Genomic DNA, 19,136 nt, shown 5'->3' with positions numbered 1-19,136 from the left:
AGGGGCCAGGCTAAGTAATCTCAGGTTCAGTCTTGGTAGCTTTTGTTCCCTGAATGCTTTCTGTAGAGCTTTGGAAGACGGGAATGAAAATGGCAGCCTCCCAGTATCTGTCTTGGAGGAGCCGAGATCTTGGGGGCTCCACTCCTTAGTTTGCCCTCGGAGAAAAACAGTCATTCCCTCCTCTCTCCCCAGTCTCTGACCGCACTCCGTGCTCACCCAGCCTGTGACGGAGCATTTCTATCTCTGGCACACAGCCCCGTTTGGAATCTCCAAACCCAGATTCCTGCTGCATGGTCCCGCACCACTCCTGCTGGATAAGGAAGAAGGGGGGCTCTCCAGATGTACCACTTGTGGGTCCCTGCTCAAAGAGCAGTGGTCCAACTGCACCTTGGATCACAGTTTAATGTTACCCTGAGCTGAGAGTTCACTCATTGGCTCCATCTCTGTAGCCGTCTTCCCCACTCTGATACCTAGCAGCTCTGCAACACTCAGACACCCCTAATCTTTCTGTCACCCAGCGGGACCTGAGACCACACTGTCCCTGTGTGGGCCTCACCTCCACTTAGCCTCTGGAGCAATGTCCCTCAGTGGAGCAGACTTCTAAAAGTTCTGATTTTTTGCTCTGCTGCTCCACCACTTGCCAGGAACCGGTTCCTCCCCTTGTGGTCTATCTTCCTGTTGCTTTGGATTCACTTCTCTGCAGGTCCTTCCTTCCTGAAAGTGGTTGATTTTCTCTTCTTAGAATTGCTGCTCTTCTTCTCTTTGATCTCCTCTTGAGTTTGTAGGTGTTTAGAATGGTTTGATAACTACCTAGCTGAATTCCTGGGACCTAATGGTATTTAAGTCTCCTATTCCTCTGCCATACTCCTCTGCCATCTTGTTTCCTCCTCCCCAGAAAGAAAATATTTGATGTGAAAAGAATCCTGAGGATATAATTTGGATTCAGAGTTTAGGATAATGTGCAGTAATTTCAATCAATTACATTGCACAGAAAAAAAACTAGGAAAAGTACATAGATGCTTTATCAGTGATTGTCTTTGGGTAATTGGATTATCTATCCTTTTTTTTTTTTTAAGATTTTTATTTATTTATTTGACAGACAGAGATCACAAGTAGGCAGAGAGGCAGGCAGAGAGAGAGGAAGGAAAGCAGGCTCCCTGCTGAGCAGAGAGCCCAATGAGGGGCCTGATCCTAGGACCCTGGGATCATGACCTGAGCCAAAGGCAGAGGCTTTAACCCACTGAGCCACCCAGGTGCCCCTGGATTATCTATCTTATCATACTGTCTTTCTATTGGTCTAATCTATCTGTCTAGTTATTCCTTTTTCTAGCTTATATTTTTAACACTTGCTTGTCTGCCTTAATGAACTTAAAATAATTGGAGTTAGGTAGGGACCTTTTTTACTAAACATACATCACAACATTTTTTTGTTTGTTTGTGGTAGGTTCTCAATACTATTTTGACATGATGCTGATAGGATGAGATCATAATTTGAAGTTGGCAGCAGGTGAACATAACAAGAATATTCAAGAAAATAAATAGAGAGAGGGATAATAGAGACTCAAGTAATAGACCAAAGCATAAGGAGAGCCAGCAATAATTGCTTGGCATCTAGCCTCATGGATTAGGAATCAGAAACAGAACTTCTCTCCCTGTGAAAAATAGTGGGTTAAAGTAGGAATTCAGTCTTACATTATCTGTACGATAACTTGGGAGAATGCTATGGGAACTTTAAATTTCAAATAACATGCACTCCCAGAATTTAGATATAAGAGTAGAAACTGTGATTTTCTAAAATTGAAACAAACCAAAAGCAAAGTAAAATTATAAAGCTTAATTATTGTTGAGGTAACCTATACCACCATCAACAATAGTAAGCTGGTTTAAAAATATACTGCTAATAAGATTAGCTATTTCTCTACTCAGTTATGTTGCAGTATGTCTGGCATAAAGTAATTGTATTTTCCATATTCGATTCTTAATTTTTTTTTAATGAATGAAATAACAATTTTTTTTATGTGGTGAATCTCTAACACTGTTCATAGAAGAAAAAAAGTGGTTGGATTCTGAATGATTTGTATTTCTTCATGCATTTACCATAGCTTAACAAACCCATTCTTTAAGAATATATAAGTACTATTTTTTCTAATTTATGCTAAACAGTCTTCTGTTTTTCCTGAGTGATTCTTTTCAATGAAATATAAGAACTCAAATAGGTTGCCACTTTTGTTTTTATACCAAGTTTAGTTTTTATTATTAATTAACATCTTGGCCAACATCTGCTAAATATAGTCTCTCTTTTTTTTTTTTTTTAATATAGTCTCTTATTCGCTTTGTTATTCTGAATTATCCCCATGAAACCTACTCATCCCTGCATGAGTTAATATAATTTAATTTTTGGACCTTCCAAACTAAGAAATAGTTCCTGATTTCCCACGTTTGATTCACTTTTTTGCTATATCCTAGTAATTTGGTTTCGGGGTTTCGTTATAACTTTGTTTGAGTGACAAAACAATAAAATAATGATTATAGTAATTGGAGTTGATCGCAAGATCAGAATGCAGCTAAGAGCAAAGCAAACTGAACATAGCCAGGCATCTGTTAGGGTATTGTTTCTGTTCACTGTCCCGGATTATTGATACCATGTAGAAGAACATTTTTAAAAGCCATGATTTTTAAAATCTCTGTGATTTTAAGAAGGTGAACTTATAATCAGAGTTTTCACTTATTTTGGAGATCTATACTAAAAACACTTTGAAGCAGAGAATATACATCATGAGACAGTGGAAAAATACTTGTGAGCCTCAGGTGGATATAGAAACTGATAGCATCTCCATGCAAGTCCATTTAATAATACCATTAAAAATTACAGTTGAGTGTATCTTTTAAATTTGTAATTCCACATCTGAAAAATTATTTTATAGATAATATACATATACTACAAGAGTGGGAATGTAACAGAATTTAACTATACTATCATAGGCCCATAAATTGGAATAATATACAGCTATGTGAAAGAATGAGAGTACTCATTATATACAAATACCTGGTAATTTGAAAAAGGCAAGTTGAAGAACAGTATGTAAAACATGTTATTCATGTTATTCTGTAAAATATGTTATTTATATTAAAAAAAAACTGAATGACTGGCAATCTCTGTGTGTTTGTGTGTATGTGTGTGTGTTTGCAGTTGACCCTTGAGCAACATGGGTTTGAAGTACACAGGCCCACTTGTATGTAGATTTTTTACTGAACAGTACTGTAAATGTATTTTTCTTTCTTATGATTTTCTTAATAAAATATTTTCTCTGGCTTACATTATTTAAAGAATAAAGTATATAATGCATGTAATACACAAAATATGTGTGTAACTATTCCATAAGGCTTCTAGTCAACAATAGTCTATTAGTAATTAAGGTTTGACAGTGACAAAGTTATGTGCAGATTTATGTGCAGATTTTTTACTGCACAGAGGTCAGCACCATAACCCCTGTGTTGTTTATGGGTCAAGTGTAATGTATATATGCTTATGTGTGTTTCTGTGATCGATATATCATCTACCTCTCTGTCTATCTATCCTTCCATCCATCACAATCTATATATATAACATCTGCAGAAGGTTATGCAGTAAATTGGTAAAACTAGGGGCCTCTGGATGGTTGGGGAGTGGGAGTAGAATAAAACCTTTTTCCTGGAAAAAGATGTTGCCCCATTTGAAATTTGGACTATGTAAATGCATCATCAAGTTAAAGTAAATTTTATACACACACACACACACACACACACACACACACTGAATTTTGAAAATTAGTAAACACATTTTTATACATAGGCATTTTTTGACTAAACCTTACAAAGCTCCAAATTTAAAAATACATACTCTGAGTCACCCCAGATACAGAAAAAATTATTTTGCTATCACATAAATATTGCTATTAACTTCCCAGTCTAGAATAGAGTAGTATCCTAATTCTCAACACCACTTGTACCAGCTGGTTCCAAATTTTAGATTCTATAGCATGTAACTTCCAAACCACAGTACTTAAAGATGCTTAGGTGTTTGACACACAGTTTTGTGGAAAATTATTTAGCCACATAGAGCTGGATTATCAGTATATATGTGTACTTATGGCTCCATTGCTTTTTCTCCCTTTATTGGATACAGGCTCTCTGCCTGTATTTCCTAGAAATACACCATCCACAAGGTGGCCTCTGGCAATCAGATAGAAACACGTTCTGTGACCTTAGCAACATTAGCTGAATGAGAGAATTTCTTTCTAAAAATTCCAACACAATTCCCATATCTGAGTTTCATTTAAATGAATTGGCTCATGTGCCTAGCTTTTTTGTATAGAACAGTTTGCCTAGGCCTTGGTTTTATGCTCACCCCTATTTCAAGAATACTGAATCAGCAGTACTTAAAATAAATGGATTGAAAGTTTTGGAGAAATCACTCCCCAAAGCAAAATTAAAATGTTGTTAACACAGTAAAATGGCTTAGATGCTGGGAAGGCAAAAACATCACATATCACCTACTCTTAAGAAGATATTACAAAAGAGGGGGAAAAACCTTGCATTTTCATTTGGAGAAAATAAGACCAATAAAAGACTTATATTGAGGGGCGCCTGGGTGGCTCAGTGGGTTAAGCTGCTGCCTTCGGCTAAGGTCATGATCTCGGGGTCCTGGGATCGAGTCCTGTGTCGGGCTCTCTGCTCAGCGGGGAGCCTGCTTCCCTCTTTCTCTCTGCCTGCCTCTCCATCTACTTGTGATTTCTCTCTGTCAAATAAATACATAAAATCTTAAAAAAAAAAAAAAAAGACTTACATTGATAAGGTTGGTGAGCTTGGCCAAAGTACAAAGAGCTAGTCCTGATTTGAATATTGAATTTAGTTGCTCTCATTTTGGCTTACTGCAAAAAAAAAACAAAAAACAAAAAACAAAAAAAAACAAATAAGGGATATATAATCACTTAAAGAATGAAGTGAGTGGAATCAGCTTCCCCATAGCTGACTTGGTTCCTCAGAGAGGTGCTCTGAACATCAGTGGTCAGCACCCTAAACTGGAGGAGCTTAGAGCTGTCAGCTCATAGCCATTTGTAGGATATACTTGATGACACAGATTAGCTCTCCAGAATATGCCCACTAATATATGAAGTCTGTCTGTGCCACAGTTAGATACTCTGCATTCCCTTTCTTACTAAGTCCTGGAGACAACCACATCTTAGCAGTGAGATGAGTCATGGCAAAGATGAAAATCTATGGTCAGGGAAGCCTATTGTGTCCTTAATACTTATTGGATGGCTGAACAAATAAATGACTGAATCTTCACAGAAAGATGGCACATGTGAAAAAGGAAAGTATTTTCAAGAAAAGTAGCCTATTTATTTATTTATTACAGAAATCTAAATTATCCTATTACTTTATCAGCAATAACATTATTGATTATTAAAACAACAAGAAACTATAACATGGGGTACATTTTATAAATAATGATTTTAGAAATACAAGAATGAATGTTCAAATTAACACATTTAGGTAAACATTTAATTTTATTAGACCTACAGAATTACCTTATACAACTTACCCTAATGGTTTAAAAAATATTTCACTTATACTCAAACCTGTTTATGTACTCAACATATTTGAGCCCAATTGATCATGTTTCACTTCAAGAAATTCTTATAAATAAACTCTAATCCCATAGGACAGATCCATTAATTATTCCTTCAGGGGAGGTATAATTAATGGATCTGTTCTATAGAATTATGGCATTCAGTAAATATGAATAATGCAAACTCACTCTACCAAGCACCTTAAGAGTACCCAAACAAATAGATCATTTCATATGGCTGAAGCTTTCCTTCAACATACCTGTAGGGAACATGAAAGCATGCAAAACAATTTAGCATCAGCTTTTCAGTGAACTCTTCATAGAAGATTAAAGATTCTTTAGTGGAGCTGTTATGCATCCCCGTAAAATAGTCTGTCAAAATTCATTCTTATAAGTTTAAAGAGCCTTAATGAAAGCTTAGAAGCTGTGAGTACAGTGACAGTCATGTATTATAATCCTGAAAAGCCTGGTTATATTTCAAATGAAGAATATTTTTAAATAAACCTTTTATTTTAAAAGTTTCATTTGCATAGGAAATTTGCAGAGGTGATACAGAGAGCTCCCATACACTCGCCATTCAGTTTTCCCAACTGTTATCATCTTAACCTTAGCAGAGTACATTTGTCACAACTGAGAAGCAGTATAGGTACATTACTATTAACTAAACTTAACAGTGTATTAAAATGTTACCAGTTTTTCCTAATATCTTTCTGCTGCTCCACTATTTTATCCAGGATACCACATTACATTTAGTCATCATGTCTCTCTAATGACATGATCGGTAATAGTTCTCAGACTTGCCTGTCCTTGATGACTTGACTTTGACTGGTTAGATTTTCTGCAGAATAGCCCTGAATTTGGGTTTGTCTGATATTTTTCTCATAATTAGACTGAGATGAGAGAAAGACCACAAAAGTGAAATATCCCTCATGATATTTTGTCATGCTGTCTAGATGGTGTTTACCTTGATCATGTGGATGAAGTAATATTTGCTGAGTTTCTCCACTGTGATGTTACCTTTCCCCTTTTCATACTCTGCTCTTTGGAATTAACTGACTAAACACAGCCTGGGGGTTGGTTGTGGGGTGGGGTATAAATTCCACATCTTGAAGAATGGGAGTATATGCATAAATTATTGAAATTCTCCTGTGAGAGAGATTTGACTTTTCTCTCCAATTACTTATTTCTTCCATTCCTTACTTATTTATATATGAATTCATGATTTTTTAAATTTCATTTTAATCTTTGAATTATAACTCCAATACAGTGTTACTTATTTTGCTGCTCAAATTGTTCCAGCTCTGGCATTTGGGCGCTCTTTCACATTGGCTTCTTTATCTTTTTTGGCGTACTCCATCCTTATATCTTTTGAGCATTTTCTCACTTTCTGGAACAGCAAGATGGTCTAGAATCACCTAGTACATTCTTTGCCCCATCCCTGAAATCAACGATTTCTCTAAGGAGCCATGGTTCCTTTATTAGAAGAAAGGAGTATCTAGGCATTGGGCATTAAGAAATAATATTTTATTTGATAAAATTAGCACATTCCTTCCCAAAATCAGAAGAAAAATACAATATGGCTTATATAATAAATATATAATATATAATAAAAAATATTATCAATACTTGTTAAAAATGATCTCATTTCATGGTAACTCCTCGGGTACCTGGCTGGTTCAGTTGGTAGAGCTATGACTCTTCAGCATGAGTTTGAACCCCATGTTGGGTATACAGATTACTTAAAAAAAAAATAATAAAATAAAATGCATTCTTAAAAAAAGTAACTCCCTAATCTATGAATTAATGAAGACTTTCAAAACTGAATTTTAATTTTCATATCATATAAATGGCTGACAACAATTTTATACCCATTTATAGTATCAAGTATAGATTGTGAATCAGTCAAGAGTTCATTTCTTCATGTCAAAAGGAAGAATAGAGGTCTATGTATGTCAAGGTTATTACAATGCATGCATGTTTTATTTTCTGAACAATAAAAATAGTAGGAGCTTAGAGAAGATGTGTCATTCAAAATATCAAAATTCTTTTCTGGTTTAGCAAGTATTAATGACATCTCTTACCCTTTAATTTCTCTATTTCTGTAGTGACAGTATATTGAGTGTCAAATCCCTCAGTTGTACACTTTGGTCATTAACAGTTGAGCAGTGTTAGTTGAGAGTGATTAGATTTTTTAGCCAGACTTTTAAAGCACTGTTTATAATAACAGATAATATACCATTCCTCTAAATTGTGGTCTGAAATTTAACCTGGGAGAACATGATTATTATTATAACAAAATGTTTCTTTCATTATTTATTTGGGAAAGAACACCTGCTGTGATTTGCAAATCCTACTGTTCACTTTCTTCATTCTTTTTAATAGAAATGCTGTTTTAATATAGTTATATTATATATACTTATTTTTGTACATTTATTTTTTCATTAAGAATTACTTGTAGTAATTCAGCAATCAGTGTTGATAGTCAAAATAGTTACTAGATATAGTAGTCAGAATTGCCACCAGATACTTGAGTCTGAAGATTTCATCGAGGTCACTTACTTGCTATTTCCAGCCTCTTTTTTTTTTTTTTTAATTTTTTATTTATTTGACAGAGAGAGATCACAAGTAGGCAGAGAGGCAGGCAGAGAGAGAGGAGGAAGTAGGCTCCCTGCTGAGCAGAGAGCCCGATGCGGGACTCGATCCCAGGACCCCGAGATCATGACCCGAGCCGAAGGCAACGGCTTAACCCACTGAGCCACCCAGGCGCCCCGCTATTTCCAGCCTCTTAATAAGTTATCCTTGATAACTCATGTATATATTTTTAAGAGTCCTCTCATAGGAGCCAGAGAAAGTTCTATTTAGTCCTGCCACTATTTTCTTCTTGTATGGCTCTCTTAATGTGCCACAGTGGCATAGTATTTGCAGAACTTATCTATGTACTTAAATCATTTTTTTATTCCACTGAGAAATTTGAACAAGAGGGTAATATTCATCATCTTATCTCATAGAATTTTATTTAAAATAACTATTTCTTTTTTTTTTAATTTATTTATTTGACAGAGAGAGATCACAAATAGGCAGAGAGGCAGGCAGAGAGAGAGAGAGGAGGAAGCAGGGAGCCCGATGTGGGACTCGATCCCAGGACCCTGAGATCATGACCTGAGCTGAATGCAGCGGCTTAACCCACTGAGCCCCCCAGGCACCCTAAAATAACTATTTCTGTTTCTGCTTGTGCCCTCTTTTTTTTCCTCAAAGATGAGTCAACAGAAAAGATGATAGATGCATTGCTTTTCTTGACATTTCTATTTTCCTTTCCACCTAAAACTTCATTTTCTCTCCCTCTTCCATTCATCTGCCCAGGAAGTTCCATAATCACCATCTGATGAGAGTCTGGTTTATTAATTTAAAATTTTCAGTATTATAGCAAAGACTTCATGCCCTCCTTTGACAAACCCACAAGCAGATAATACCTTCACATCTTTGTTTATTATAATTAAAGTATGTTAAGTCACTTGTAACTGTCAGATTCCTATCAAGTAAGTGAGACTGGCAAAGTGTCTGAGGTAACTTGCTAAAATACAAATTAATCTTTGTGAAAATTTTATGCTAGATTGTGTACAATACAAATATTATTATTATTTAATGTGTGTCTTATACCAAAAAAATTGCAAAAGCGTTTTCAAAGAATAGAAACCTAACTATGTTGTTCTTTGGCCATGATGTATGAGTTGAAAGGTTGATAGCAGAAAACATAAGTAAAAAATCTTTGTGAACTTGAGGTAGGACAGGAGTTCTTAGGTCAATCACCAAAAGTATAAACCATAAATAATAATAATAATGATGATAACAACAATGTAGAAAGCTGTGATTCTTTTGAAAACAGTATTAAGGAAACAAATACACCACAAACTGGGTGAAATATTGATAATATACATATATGACAAAGGATCTATATCCAAGTAACCCAGTCAGAAAGAAAAATAGGCAAAATATTTTAACAGACACTTTACAAAACAAGCTATACTAACGGTCCACAGGCACATGAAAGATGCTCAACATCATTAGTTTTCTATGGAAATTGAAGTTAAAAGCACAGTGAGCTACCATTACAGATCCCTGGAATAGCTTAAATTAAAGAAAAAAAAAGATAATGCCAATATTGCTGAGATACAATACAAATACAAATTGAAGTACAATGTATTACAACCCCTTTGTCATTTTGTCAGTTTGTTATGAAGTTAGCATAAAAATGAATGCAAATTTACCAAGGGCCCAGGTAGTTTCACTGAGAGGTTAATCTAAGAAAAATGAAAACAGGGGTGCCTGGGTGGCTCAGTCAGTTCAGCATCTAGCTCTTGATTTTGGTTAAGTCATTTTTGGTTAAGTCTCCAGGTCCTGGGATCAAGCGTGGGGCTCCATGCTCAGTGGGAAATCTGTTTGAGGATACCTTCTCTCCCTCTGCCCCTCGCCCTGCTCATGTGCTCTCCCTCTCTCTCAGATAAATATAAAAAAAAAGAAAGAAAACATGTGTCCACAAAAACATATACACAGGGGCACCTGGATAGTTCAGTGGGTTAAAGCCTCTGCCTTCGGCTTAGGTCATGATCCCAGAGTCCTGGGATCAAGCCCCGCATTAGGCTCTCTGCTCAGGAGGGAGCCTGCTTCTCCCTCTCTCTCTGCCTGCTGCTTTGTCTACTTGTGATCTCTGTCTGTCAAATAAATAAATAAAATCTTAAAAAAATACACACACACACACGTTTAGCATGGGTTTCTTCGCAATAGCCCCAGACTGGGTTAGATTACAAATTGTGATTAGATAAACAAGTTGAGTTTGCCTTTAAATACTGCACTACATTTAAAAGGATGGATCCTGAAAAACACAACAACATGACATGATGAATTTCAAAATAATTTTGCTGGATGAGTGAAGCTGGGTACAAAAGAGTTCATATAGTACATTTCCATTTATGTGAAGTTCTAGGGAGAGCATAACTAACCTATCGTGATATGGCATATCATTGTTGCCCGGGACCAGGAAGGGGTGGTATTTGAATGCAAAGGAGCATGAGGGAACATTTTGAGGTGATGAAACTGTCCTATATCTTGATTTTGTTGGTAGTTACACATGTATACATTTGTTAAATTCACCTAACCACATACTTTCAAAAGTCACATTTTAGCACAGTATATTATACTTCAGTAGAGCTGATTTAAAGAGGATGGGTTGGAGGTGAGGCATGAGGTAGTTTGTAAATTTAGGGGAATTATGTAATGGAAACAGCAACAACAAACGAATAGTTTCTTCAGACAGATAAGTGGAATGAATTCTGGAGAACAATATGCATGGGAAGAGGGTGACAGTCACTAGAATATCTCTGACAGGTTCAAAGGTAAAAAGGTAAGTACTTGTGGGGTACCTGGGTGGCTCAATGGGTTGAAGCCTCTGCTTTTGGCTTGGGTCATGATCCCAGGGTCCTGGGATCAAGCCCCGCATCGGGCTCTCTGCTCAGCGGGGAGCCTGCTTCCCCGCCTCTCTCTGCCTGTCTCTCTGCCTGCTTGTGATCTCTGTCCCAAATGAATGGATAAAATCTTTAAAAAAAAATTAAGTACTTGTCTAGATTTTATTATTAAACTTAATAGGTCATGCTTAACATTAAGCTCAATTTGGAGAAAAATAAAAGTGAACTAGCATATATACAATAGAAATAGAAGGGGAAAAGTCTACCAATTTGGGTGAAAAAACAATTTTAACTATAAGGAAAATGTTGTTCATATTATTTAATCACCCTAGTGTCGGAAAAAAGCAGGTATCTATTAGACTTCGAACCAGAAAATCAGATTTTTAGGACACCTGTTGTAATTAAGATAGTTTTAACCTGTCAGGAACATCTTATCCAGTCTCTATTGGGTCAGAAAATTAAAGTATGTTACTTAAGAATTAAGGAGGTTCCTGTCGTTGAGATGATTTGCTTATTTTGCATAATAATTCTGTATCCCAAAGACAGCTACTTTAACACTACTGAGAACTGGCCATTTCCAAAATACCTGAAATATATCAAAAACAGATGAAACTGTAATTCTAACAAAATATTTTTTGAGGAAAATTGTAAAAGAACATATACCCTGTTAGCTTTTAAAAACTTCAAATGTAACTTATGAAGTACTTTGTTAATTTGAATTTAGATATGCAACTGCATTGGAATTGCAATCATTAAATGAAAGGGTAAGCTAATTAAAGTATGAAGTATGGATAAGATATATATCTGAAGGGTTTACTATAGTATCAGATATCTAAAAGTGTAAGCAAATTGAAATGGCACCTAAATTACAGATCACTGAAATGCAAATGGAAAAACAATAAGCTAAAAATGAAGATGCAGTTTTTCTATTTTTGCTTTGTATTTTTCAACTTGATAATTAAGTGCAGTGTATCAGATGTCACATAAGATTCATTTGTTTTTTAAAAACATTTTTCTCGAGATACCCTAAGAGCAATAGAATTAAAGTGTCATACTATAAGATGGATTTGAAAGTTAAAGCTGGAACACAGTTTTCTCTAAGAATGACATTCAAAGATTCAAGGTTAGATGATGCAAATTTTGCAGTCTGCTTTCTAACAGTGCTTAGGGATGACACATTTATTTCTGGGAAGTTGTGGGAGACCTCAACCCTAAAAGAAGTTAAGCATGAAACTTGATTTTGGTTCATGTTCTTATGGAAGTTCAAAAATCTTCATCTGTGAGAATATGATACAACCTTTTAAATTTTCACAACTGGATGTCATCTCTGTCTTCTGAACATATGATTTTTAAGGGCCTGATACTTTAAGAGGCTATGCAGAGTACCAGTTCTTAAGGAAGATACCAGATAATTCAACTACATATGAACTGTATTCTATTACTTGACTAATTTCTCATGAGAAATCCAATGAGAAAAACAGCTCAGGAGTCTTGTTTTTCAAGTCTGGAAAAGAAGTTTTACACATTTTTTAAAATTTTAGAATCCTGTGGTAAGTTCATTTCTAAGAAGACCTTTGTTTTTCTATTATATCATATAATCAGATAGTGAAAGGCAGCAGTTCAGAGTATTTCCTGGTTTTGATCAAATAATGGACAAGAAGTTCTGAATAAATTAAGAAATTAAGTCAGGAGCTCATTTAACTCTAGTGTATGTATTTTTCTGCTTCCTTCAGTAGAATTATTGTTCAGTTTTTACCTAACTTCCTCCTTTAGACAATTTAAGTCAATGTGCAGTCTTAGATCAGTTTCTAAAGTAAGTGCAATAAAATTAAATAAATAATAAATAATAAACAATAAAATAAAACAATGAAATAAAAATTACACTGATTGTAAACTATGTTTATAGTCCTTATGCGTTGTTGCTGAAATAGAGTCAGAAATAATCCCACTTTAAGGATATTTAAAATGTGTCCAATTTATGGTACACCTAAATCAAATGAATTGAAAATAACCTCATGAATGGAAAGAGACTCTAAGAATTTTAACAGTTGTAGCATCTGTTCTTTGAATGTGTTCTTTTTTGGTACTTAAATCAGCCAAACTTGTCTACCTATTCCTTATCACAATCAAAATTAATCCATTCTTTTGCTTTAATTTTCACCGCAAAATTTTCTGTATTTGAGTGCATGCACAGTTGGTAACTAAGCTGGAATATGTTGGTGTTCATTCTTTTCAGTGTTTTATTTGCTTATCTACTTAAAAGAAAGAATTATTCTGACAGAGTGAATTAAGGATATAGTAACATAATTTTTGTTGCTACCTACTATCAATATTTTATTCTTGCTTTTAGAAAAAATAATGGTAAGCTTCTAACCCCTACTTCATTTTTTTAGGCTAATCTCTTTTTTAAGAAGTTTTAATTTATTACATTTTTACAGGACTAGAAGAACTGTATTAGAAACATTCCAGTAACTCTTTGTGTAAATCCTTTGTTCTTACACTTTTGTTTTGTTTTGTTTAGCAGAATGCAAGAAAGTTTATACAGTGTTAGGGGCTATGGATATGGGAATTTAAAATTTTAATGTTTCTTCATTTTCCAATTACATATTGATGACAAACATAGTTTTAATAATGAATGAAAACTGGATACAGTTACTTAAATTTTCAGTAAGTAAAGTGAATAACTTTTCAATATATGTTTGAAAATCAGCCTGAAAGACAGAGAAATTAAACCATTGGAAATCATCACAGATACAATATAACTTTCAAAAGAAAAGGGGAGGGTGCCTGGGTGGCTCAGTGGGTTAAAGCTTCTGCCTTAGGCTCAGGTTGTGATCCCAGGGTCCTGGGATTGAGCCCCACATTAGGCTCTCTGCTCAGCAGGGAGCCTGCTTCCTCCTCTCTCTCTGCCTGCCTCTCTGCCTACTTGTCATCTCTGTCAAATAAATAAATAAAATCCTTAAAAGGGGGGGGTCAAAAGCCTAAAGGAAGCAAATAAAATTTTAAATACTGTCCTGGGACAAAGATGATCATGGTATTTAATAAAATGCATCTAAAATGTACATTAATAAGTCATAATTAAGCAAAATTTTCAGATAACCGTTTCTAAATAAGGAATGATTCAGAATATAATATAATGTGAATTTTTTACACCCATATTTCATTTATTATTTATTTATTTATTACAAAGAAGGATTTGATTCTAAACTAGGAATAATAAAAATATCTACCAGAATATATCTCTTTACCAGAATATATCTGTTTAATTCAGCTATGTTTTCCTTGCAGAGTGCAGATATGAGCCCAGCAAGCAGCACCACTTCACTTCCTGTTAGTCCTCTTACTGAAGAGCCATTGCCTTTCAAGGTAAAAAAATAAACAAAAAATAATTACTTGTGATACTTTTAGGATACTTTACTGTAGTAAAATATTGCATGATATAGATGGTAAGGTGAGCTGCTTTAATATGGAAGGATCCAATTTTAAATGGTATAATCTTTGTTGTTTTGTGGTCATTCTGGTTGGTAAATGAAAGCACAGTTTGAAATAGAAGTTAATACTTTATGGACTGCATGATTTGCCTTGTATGCAGGAAACAGTGATTTCTTTGCAATAGTTTGATGTCACATGAATTAGAGGTTTTGAATCGCTTATTTATCTTAATTTCAGTAATAAATTCAAGATCCATTATTTAGCCCTCATTGAGTAGTTACATTTCCATTAGTTGGCTAAATTTTCATTGATGACTCTAGCTTGTAATTAAGTGATTATGAGATCTTTATTAAATAATGATTAAAATCAAAAATTGAAATATGGAATTATTCCTCCAAACACATTATATCTTAAAAATATTTAAGGAAATAAGGAAATAAGTAATTGAGTATGGTTTGTAGATTTCTTCAGCTTGGGAGACTATATGTATTACAAGTAAGAAGTCATTTTCTTGTTTTGCTGTTTAAGGTTAGATGTATCTTTTTAAACCAGAGCTTGAGGTCAGCTTTTTTATATTTGTACCAGGATGTTTGAGTTTCATTGAAATTGTTGTAAATAAAGGCAATCCTCAAGATCATGGGGGAAGAAAAAACTTGGAAAGTTGAGATGACACACTTCACTTACATGCAGTGGTTTCAGTTTAATTTGGTTTAAAGACAGGTAGGTATGCATTTTGGGATTCATTATGGTTTTCATGATTTTTGGATTTTATCATAAAATTATTTTTACTGTGTTTTTTTTTCTTTTTCATATGAAGAGCATAACCTACTTAACTTCATACTGCTTAAACCTAGCACAGTGGCTGGTATTGATTTCTAAGTACTCAGTATTTGCTGTATTGTTATTAGAAAGTTATGAATTACATTCTGTATCTTTAGTATTCTAATTAAAGGTGCTTTGTTGCTTAATGGTAGACAAGGGGCACTGGGTGGCTCAGTCAGGTAAGCAGCTGACTCTTGATTTCAGCTCAGGTCATGATCTCAGGATCATGAGACTGAGCCCCAAATCTAGCTCCATGCTCAGCTAGGAGTCTGCTGGAGATGCTCTTTCCCTCTTCCTCAACCTCTCCCCCAGTCACATTCTCTCTCTCTCTCAAATAAATAAATAAATCTTGAAAAAAATGATAGACAATAATAATTGTTAAAAGGTTATTTTATATCAGAGAATTGTTAAATGCTAAGTAGTTTTCTGATTACATTATTTATTGAGAAGTCTGTTCTACAACAACAAGAAGATACTAGCATTCCAAAATTTCGTGTTACTCAATGTTTCCATCTTATGGTATATGGGACAAAATCTATGAAAAATTTTATCTTTAACAAGATTTTAATTGAATTCTCAAAGCATTATTAGAAACCATTTTCTCTTTTTAATATATTGATAATGACTATAGTCCTTGAAAATTAATGTATTTTTTAATGGAAGTAAAATAAAAGGTCAGATATGTTCCAAAAGTGCTGACACAAAGCTAATACAAATATAATTGTTGTAGTTCGATCAATATTATTCCCATGTTAATGTATGTAAGTTGTTTTATAAGCAGTTAAATCTTCTAAGCACTTATAATATATAATAAGCATTGGTAGCCAGCGTAGTTATAATGTCTCTTTTTTTTAAAATTTATTTATTTTCAGAAAAGCAGTATTCATTATTTTTTCACCACACCCAGTGCTCCATGCAAGCCGTGCCCTCTATAATACCCACCACCTGGTACCCCAACCTCCCACCCCCCCCGCCAATTCAAACCCCTCAGATTGTTTTTCAGAGTCCATAGTCTCTCATGGTTCACCTCCCCTTCCAATTTACCCAAGTTCCCTTCTCCTTTCTAACGCCCCTTGTCCTCCATGCTATTTGTTATGCTCCACAAATAAGTGAAAACATAATATAAAAAAGTATAAGTAATATCCCTTTCACAAAAGAAGTAAATTAAGAGACATTATAACCATATGATAATTGATTATAATGTCTCTTAATTTACTTCTTTTGTGAAAGGAATATTACTTATACTTTTTCATATTGTTTTATCATATGTAATAACATCCTACTATTATTTAATGGTATCAAAAATTTAAGTTTGAAATTATGAAGTAAAGCTCTTGCATTTGTAAATGAAGAGCTTTTTTTGTAAACAAGGACTACAGGTCCTTATTCACCACTGTTCTCATCATTCTGTATTGTAGGCATGTCTGGCCATGAAGGCATTTGAGTGTATCCCTTCATAGAGAAAGATGTTTGATGCACAGTTCTCTTTATACTACCATAAACTCACAGACTTCCCAGTCACACTTCTGGTGCTGAGAAATTTCTAGGATTCCAAGTTTATAATTGGGCAGACAGTTGTTAATGGACATATATTTGGAAACAAAAGGCAACTGTATAATCTCTACTTTTTTAATAAGGCATTCAGGGTGACATACACAAGTGGTATGTTCCCTACCACAATATAATTACAGAAGGGCAAGGTATAATTAATTTTGCATGGGTGGGAAGAATATTTTATCAAATAACCATAATAGAATCATAAAATTTCAAGATCAGTTATCTGTGAGTTTGAGTAGGCCACTTAATTGTTAATTACATTGTTTATGCTTCTTTTTATAGAATAACACAGAACCAAGTTGATAATATTAACTTTGATGTGTCCATTCCAATCCATTCTGCCTTTTTTTTCTCTGCAATTCTTGATTTCTGTCAACCTAAATCACTTCCAGTGTAACCTGCCCCTCTCTCCCTATGTTAGACTCAGTCCGATAGATATTCTACACCCAATGCCTTGGAGGTCACCAGATATTCCTGTTCTTTAATAAGATGATCCTTTTAATTTATTTGTATACACACTGTTATTAGCAGCCTCAGTTCATTCCTGGAACTAACAGTCTTGAAACTAAAACTAACTTACTGTTCTTGAACCCTCCTAAATAGTACACTTTATTATGGACCATGTTCTTTTTGTCACCCGTATTTATGCCCTACTTCAAAATTTATTTGCACTTCACTGAAGCATGATCTCTAGGTTTTAGTCCCTTTTTCTCCAAGAATCATCTTTTCTTTGATTCGGTATGTTAATAAATGGCATTATTCAACCTTGCCCCATTATCCTTATCGTGCGATAAAGTCAATGGATGGAAATGAATTCAGCTCTGTTTTTCTTTACACTCTGTTTCAAGAGTACACAAAGGCATTAAAGAACAAATACCTTCCATTCACCAATTTTCAAAATCTAATTTTAAATAAACATAGTTTTCTAATTGCTCTTCCTGGCCCACTGACAACTGCTTTTCTGTGATACGTAGGTTTGTGGAGTGTCTAATGAAATTGGGCATCTAGTGCCTACAATTCACAATGGAACCACTCTGTTAGAGACCCAGCTACCTTCCCCAGGTGCTGACCCAGAGTGGTTCTGGGATATTTTTAGGTCTTCTCTCCTTGTGAAATCCAAAGTTCTTAGACTCCTTTTTCTCATCTCCAGAAATCACCATTTAGTCTAGACTCAAGAAGTTCCTTTTTTTTTTTTCCAATTTCCCTTGGAGATTATTCCTCTCTCCTTTAATCCACCAGATCCTGGGAGGAAAAAAAAATCTTCTCAATGTACTTTTTAGAAACAGAATAGAGAAAAGGAATTATCTGAACTGTCTAAAAATTTTTCTTAGTGCCACCTTATTAAAGCAGGGGATAAGGAGGTGGAAATAAATTAATGTCTCAAAAATTTCATCTTGTCATGCACTCCTGGAATATTAGAGAAAGAAATGATGCTAATTCCTCTTGGCCATAGAACCTAAACTCAGCATTTAGTAACAAACATAGTTTGCTCTCACTTACATAAAGTAAATAGTGTGTAGAAAAAAAAGAGTAATCCCAGAAAATAATACCTATCAACCATTAACTATTTGGATGAATGATACTTTAAATTTGTCTGTTGTTTCTATAATGATCACTGATTTCCAGGACAAATTTCCATTTTGACACTTTCTATCTGTATGACCTTGACCTGTTACTTGGTATCTTAATTTTCCTATCTATAAAATAGGAACAGCAGCAAATTCTTCTTCATTGGGTTTTTATAACATTAAAAAAATTAACAAATAGAAAGTGCTTCAAATAGCACATGGTATCAGTATATGTACTAACTATTAGATTTCTTAGAACAGGTATCTCTAAATTTAAGGCAAGAGGTTCTGTATGTTACAAATAACATGAAGCATAATTATTTCCACTTAATCCCTTGAACTTTATTTCCAAATGTGAGAGCAGTAGTGTACTTTAAACATAAATCCTTTACTTTGCTGAAGAATACTATTTAATATTCATTTCTAGAAGGCATGCTATTTATTTCCTGCCCTGAGTATTCAGATAAGCTCATATATCAGATTCCTTGTATGAAAAATAATTAATGGAAATGTTCATTAATTATGAGGGAGAAGGAGTAAATACAATGAATCTGTCTTAAGGGAAAACTGGTGAATATAATAAAACATTACTTGGAAAAAAGAAATACATAATTAATAGATTTGCAAACATAAGGACCTATGGCATCTTTTTATCAGGAGTACACTGTTATATATTTTCTTTAATTT

At 34.4% G+C, this 19,136-nt stretch overlaps 1 protein-coding gene across 2 annotated transcripts in view; it reads left to right on the top strand.

The window, feature by feature from the left end:
- The window catches only part of CCSER1 (coiled-coil serine rich protein 1), a 1,235,477-nt gene that overhangs the window by 379,102 nt on the left and 837,239 nt on the right, over positions 1–19,136 (top strand). For both annotated transcript variants that reach the window (XM_044224492.1, XM_044224493.1), the window contains exon 6: positions 14,359–14,436. In XM_044224492.1, coding sequence (XP_044080427.1) covers positions 14,359–14,436 — 78 coding nt within the window. The remainder of the gene's footprint in view (positions 1–14,358; positions 14,437–19,136) is intronic.

Source organism: Neovison vison, chromosome 11, assembly GCF_020171115.1.
Source record: "Neovison vison isolate M4711 chromosome 11, ASM_NN_V1, whole genome shotgun sequence".
Lineage (NCBI taxonomy): Eukaryota > Metazoa > Chordata > Mammalia > Carnivora > Mustelidae > Neogale > Neogale vison.
The sequence above is the reverse complement of the archived record's forward strand: the minus strand, read 5'-3'. Positions and strand labels throughout refer to the sequence as shown.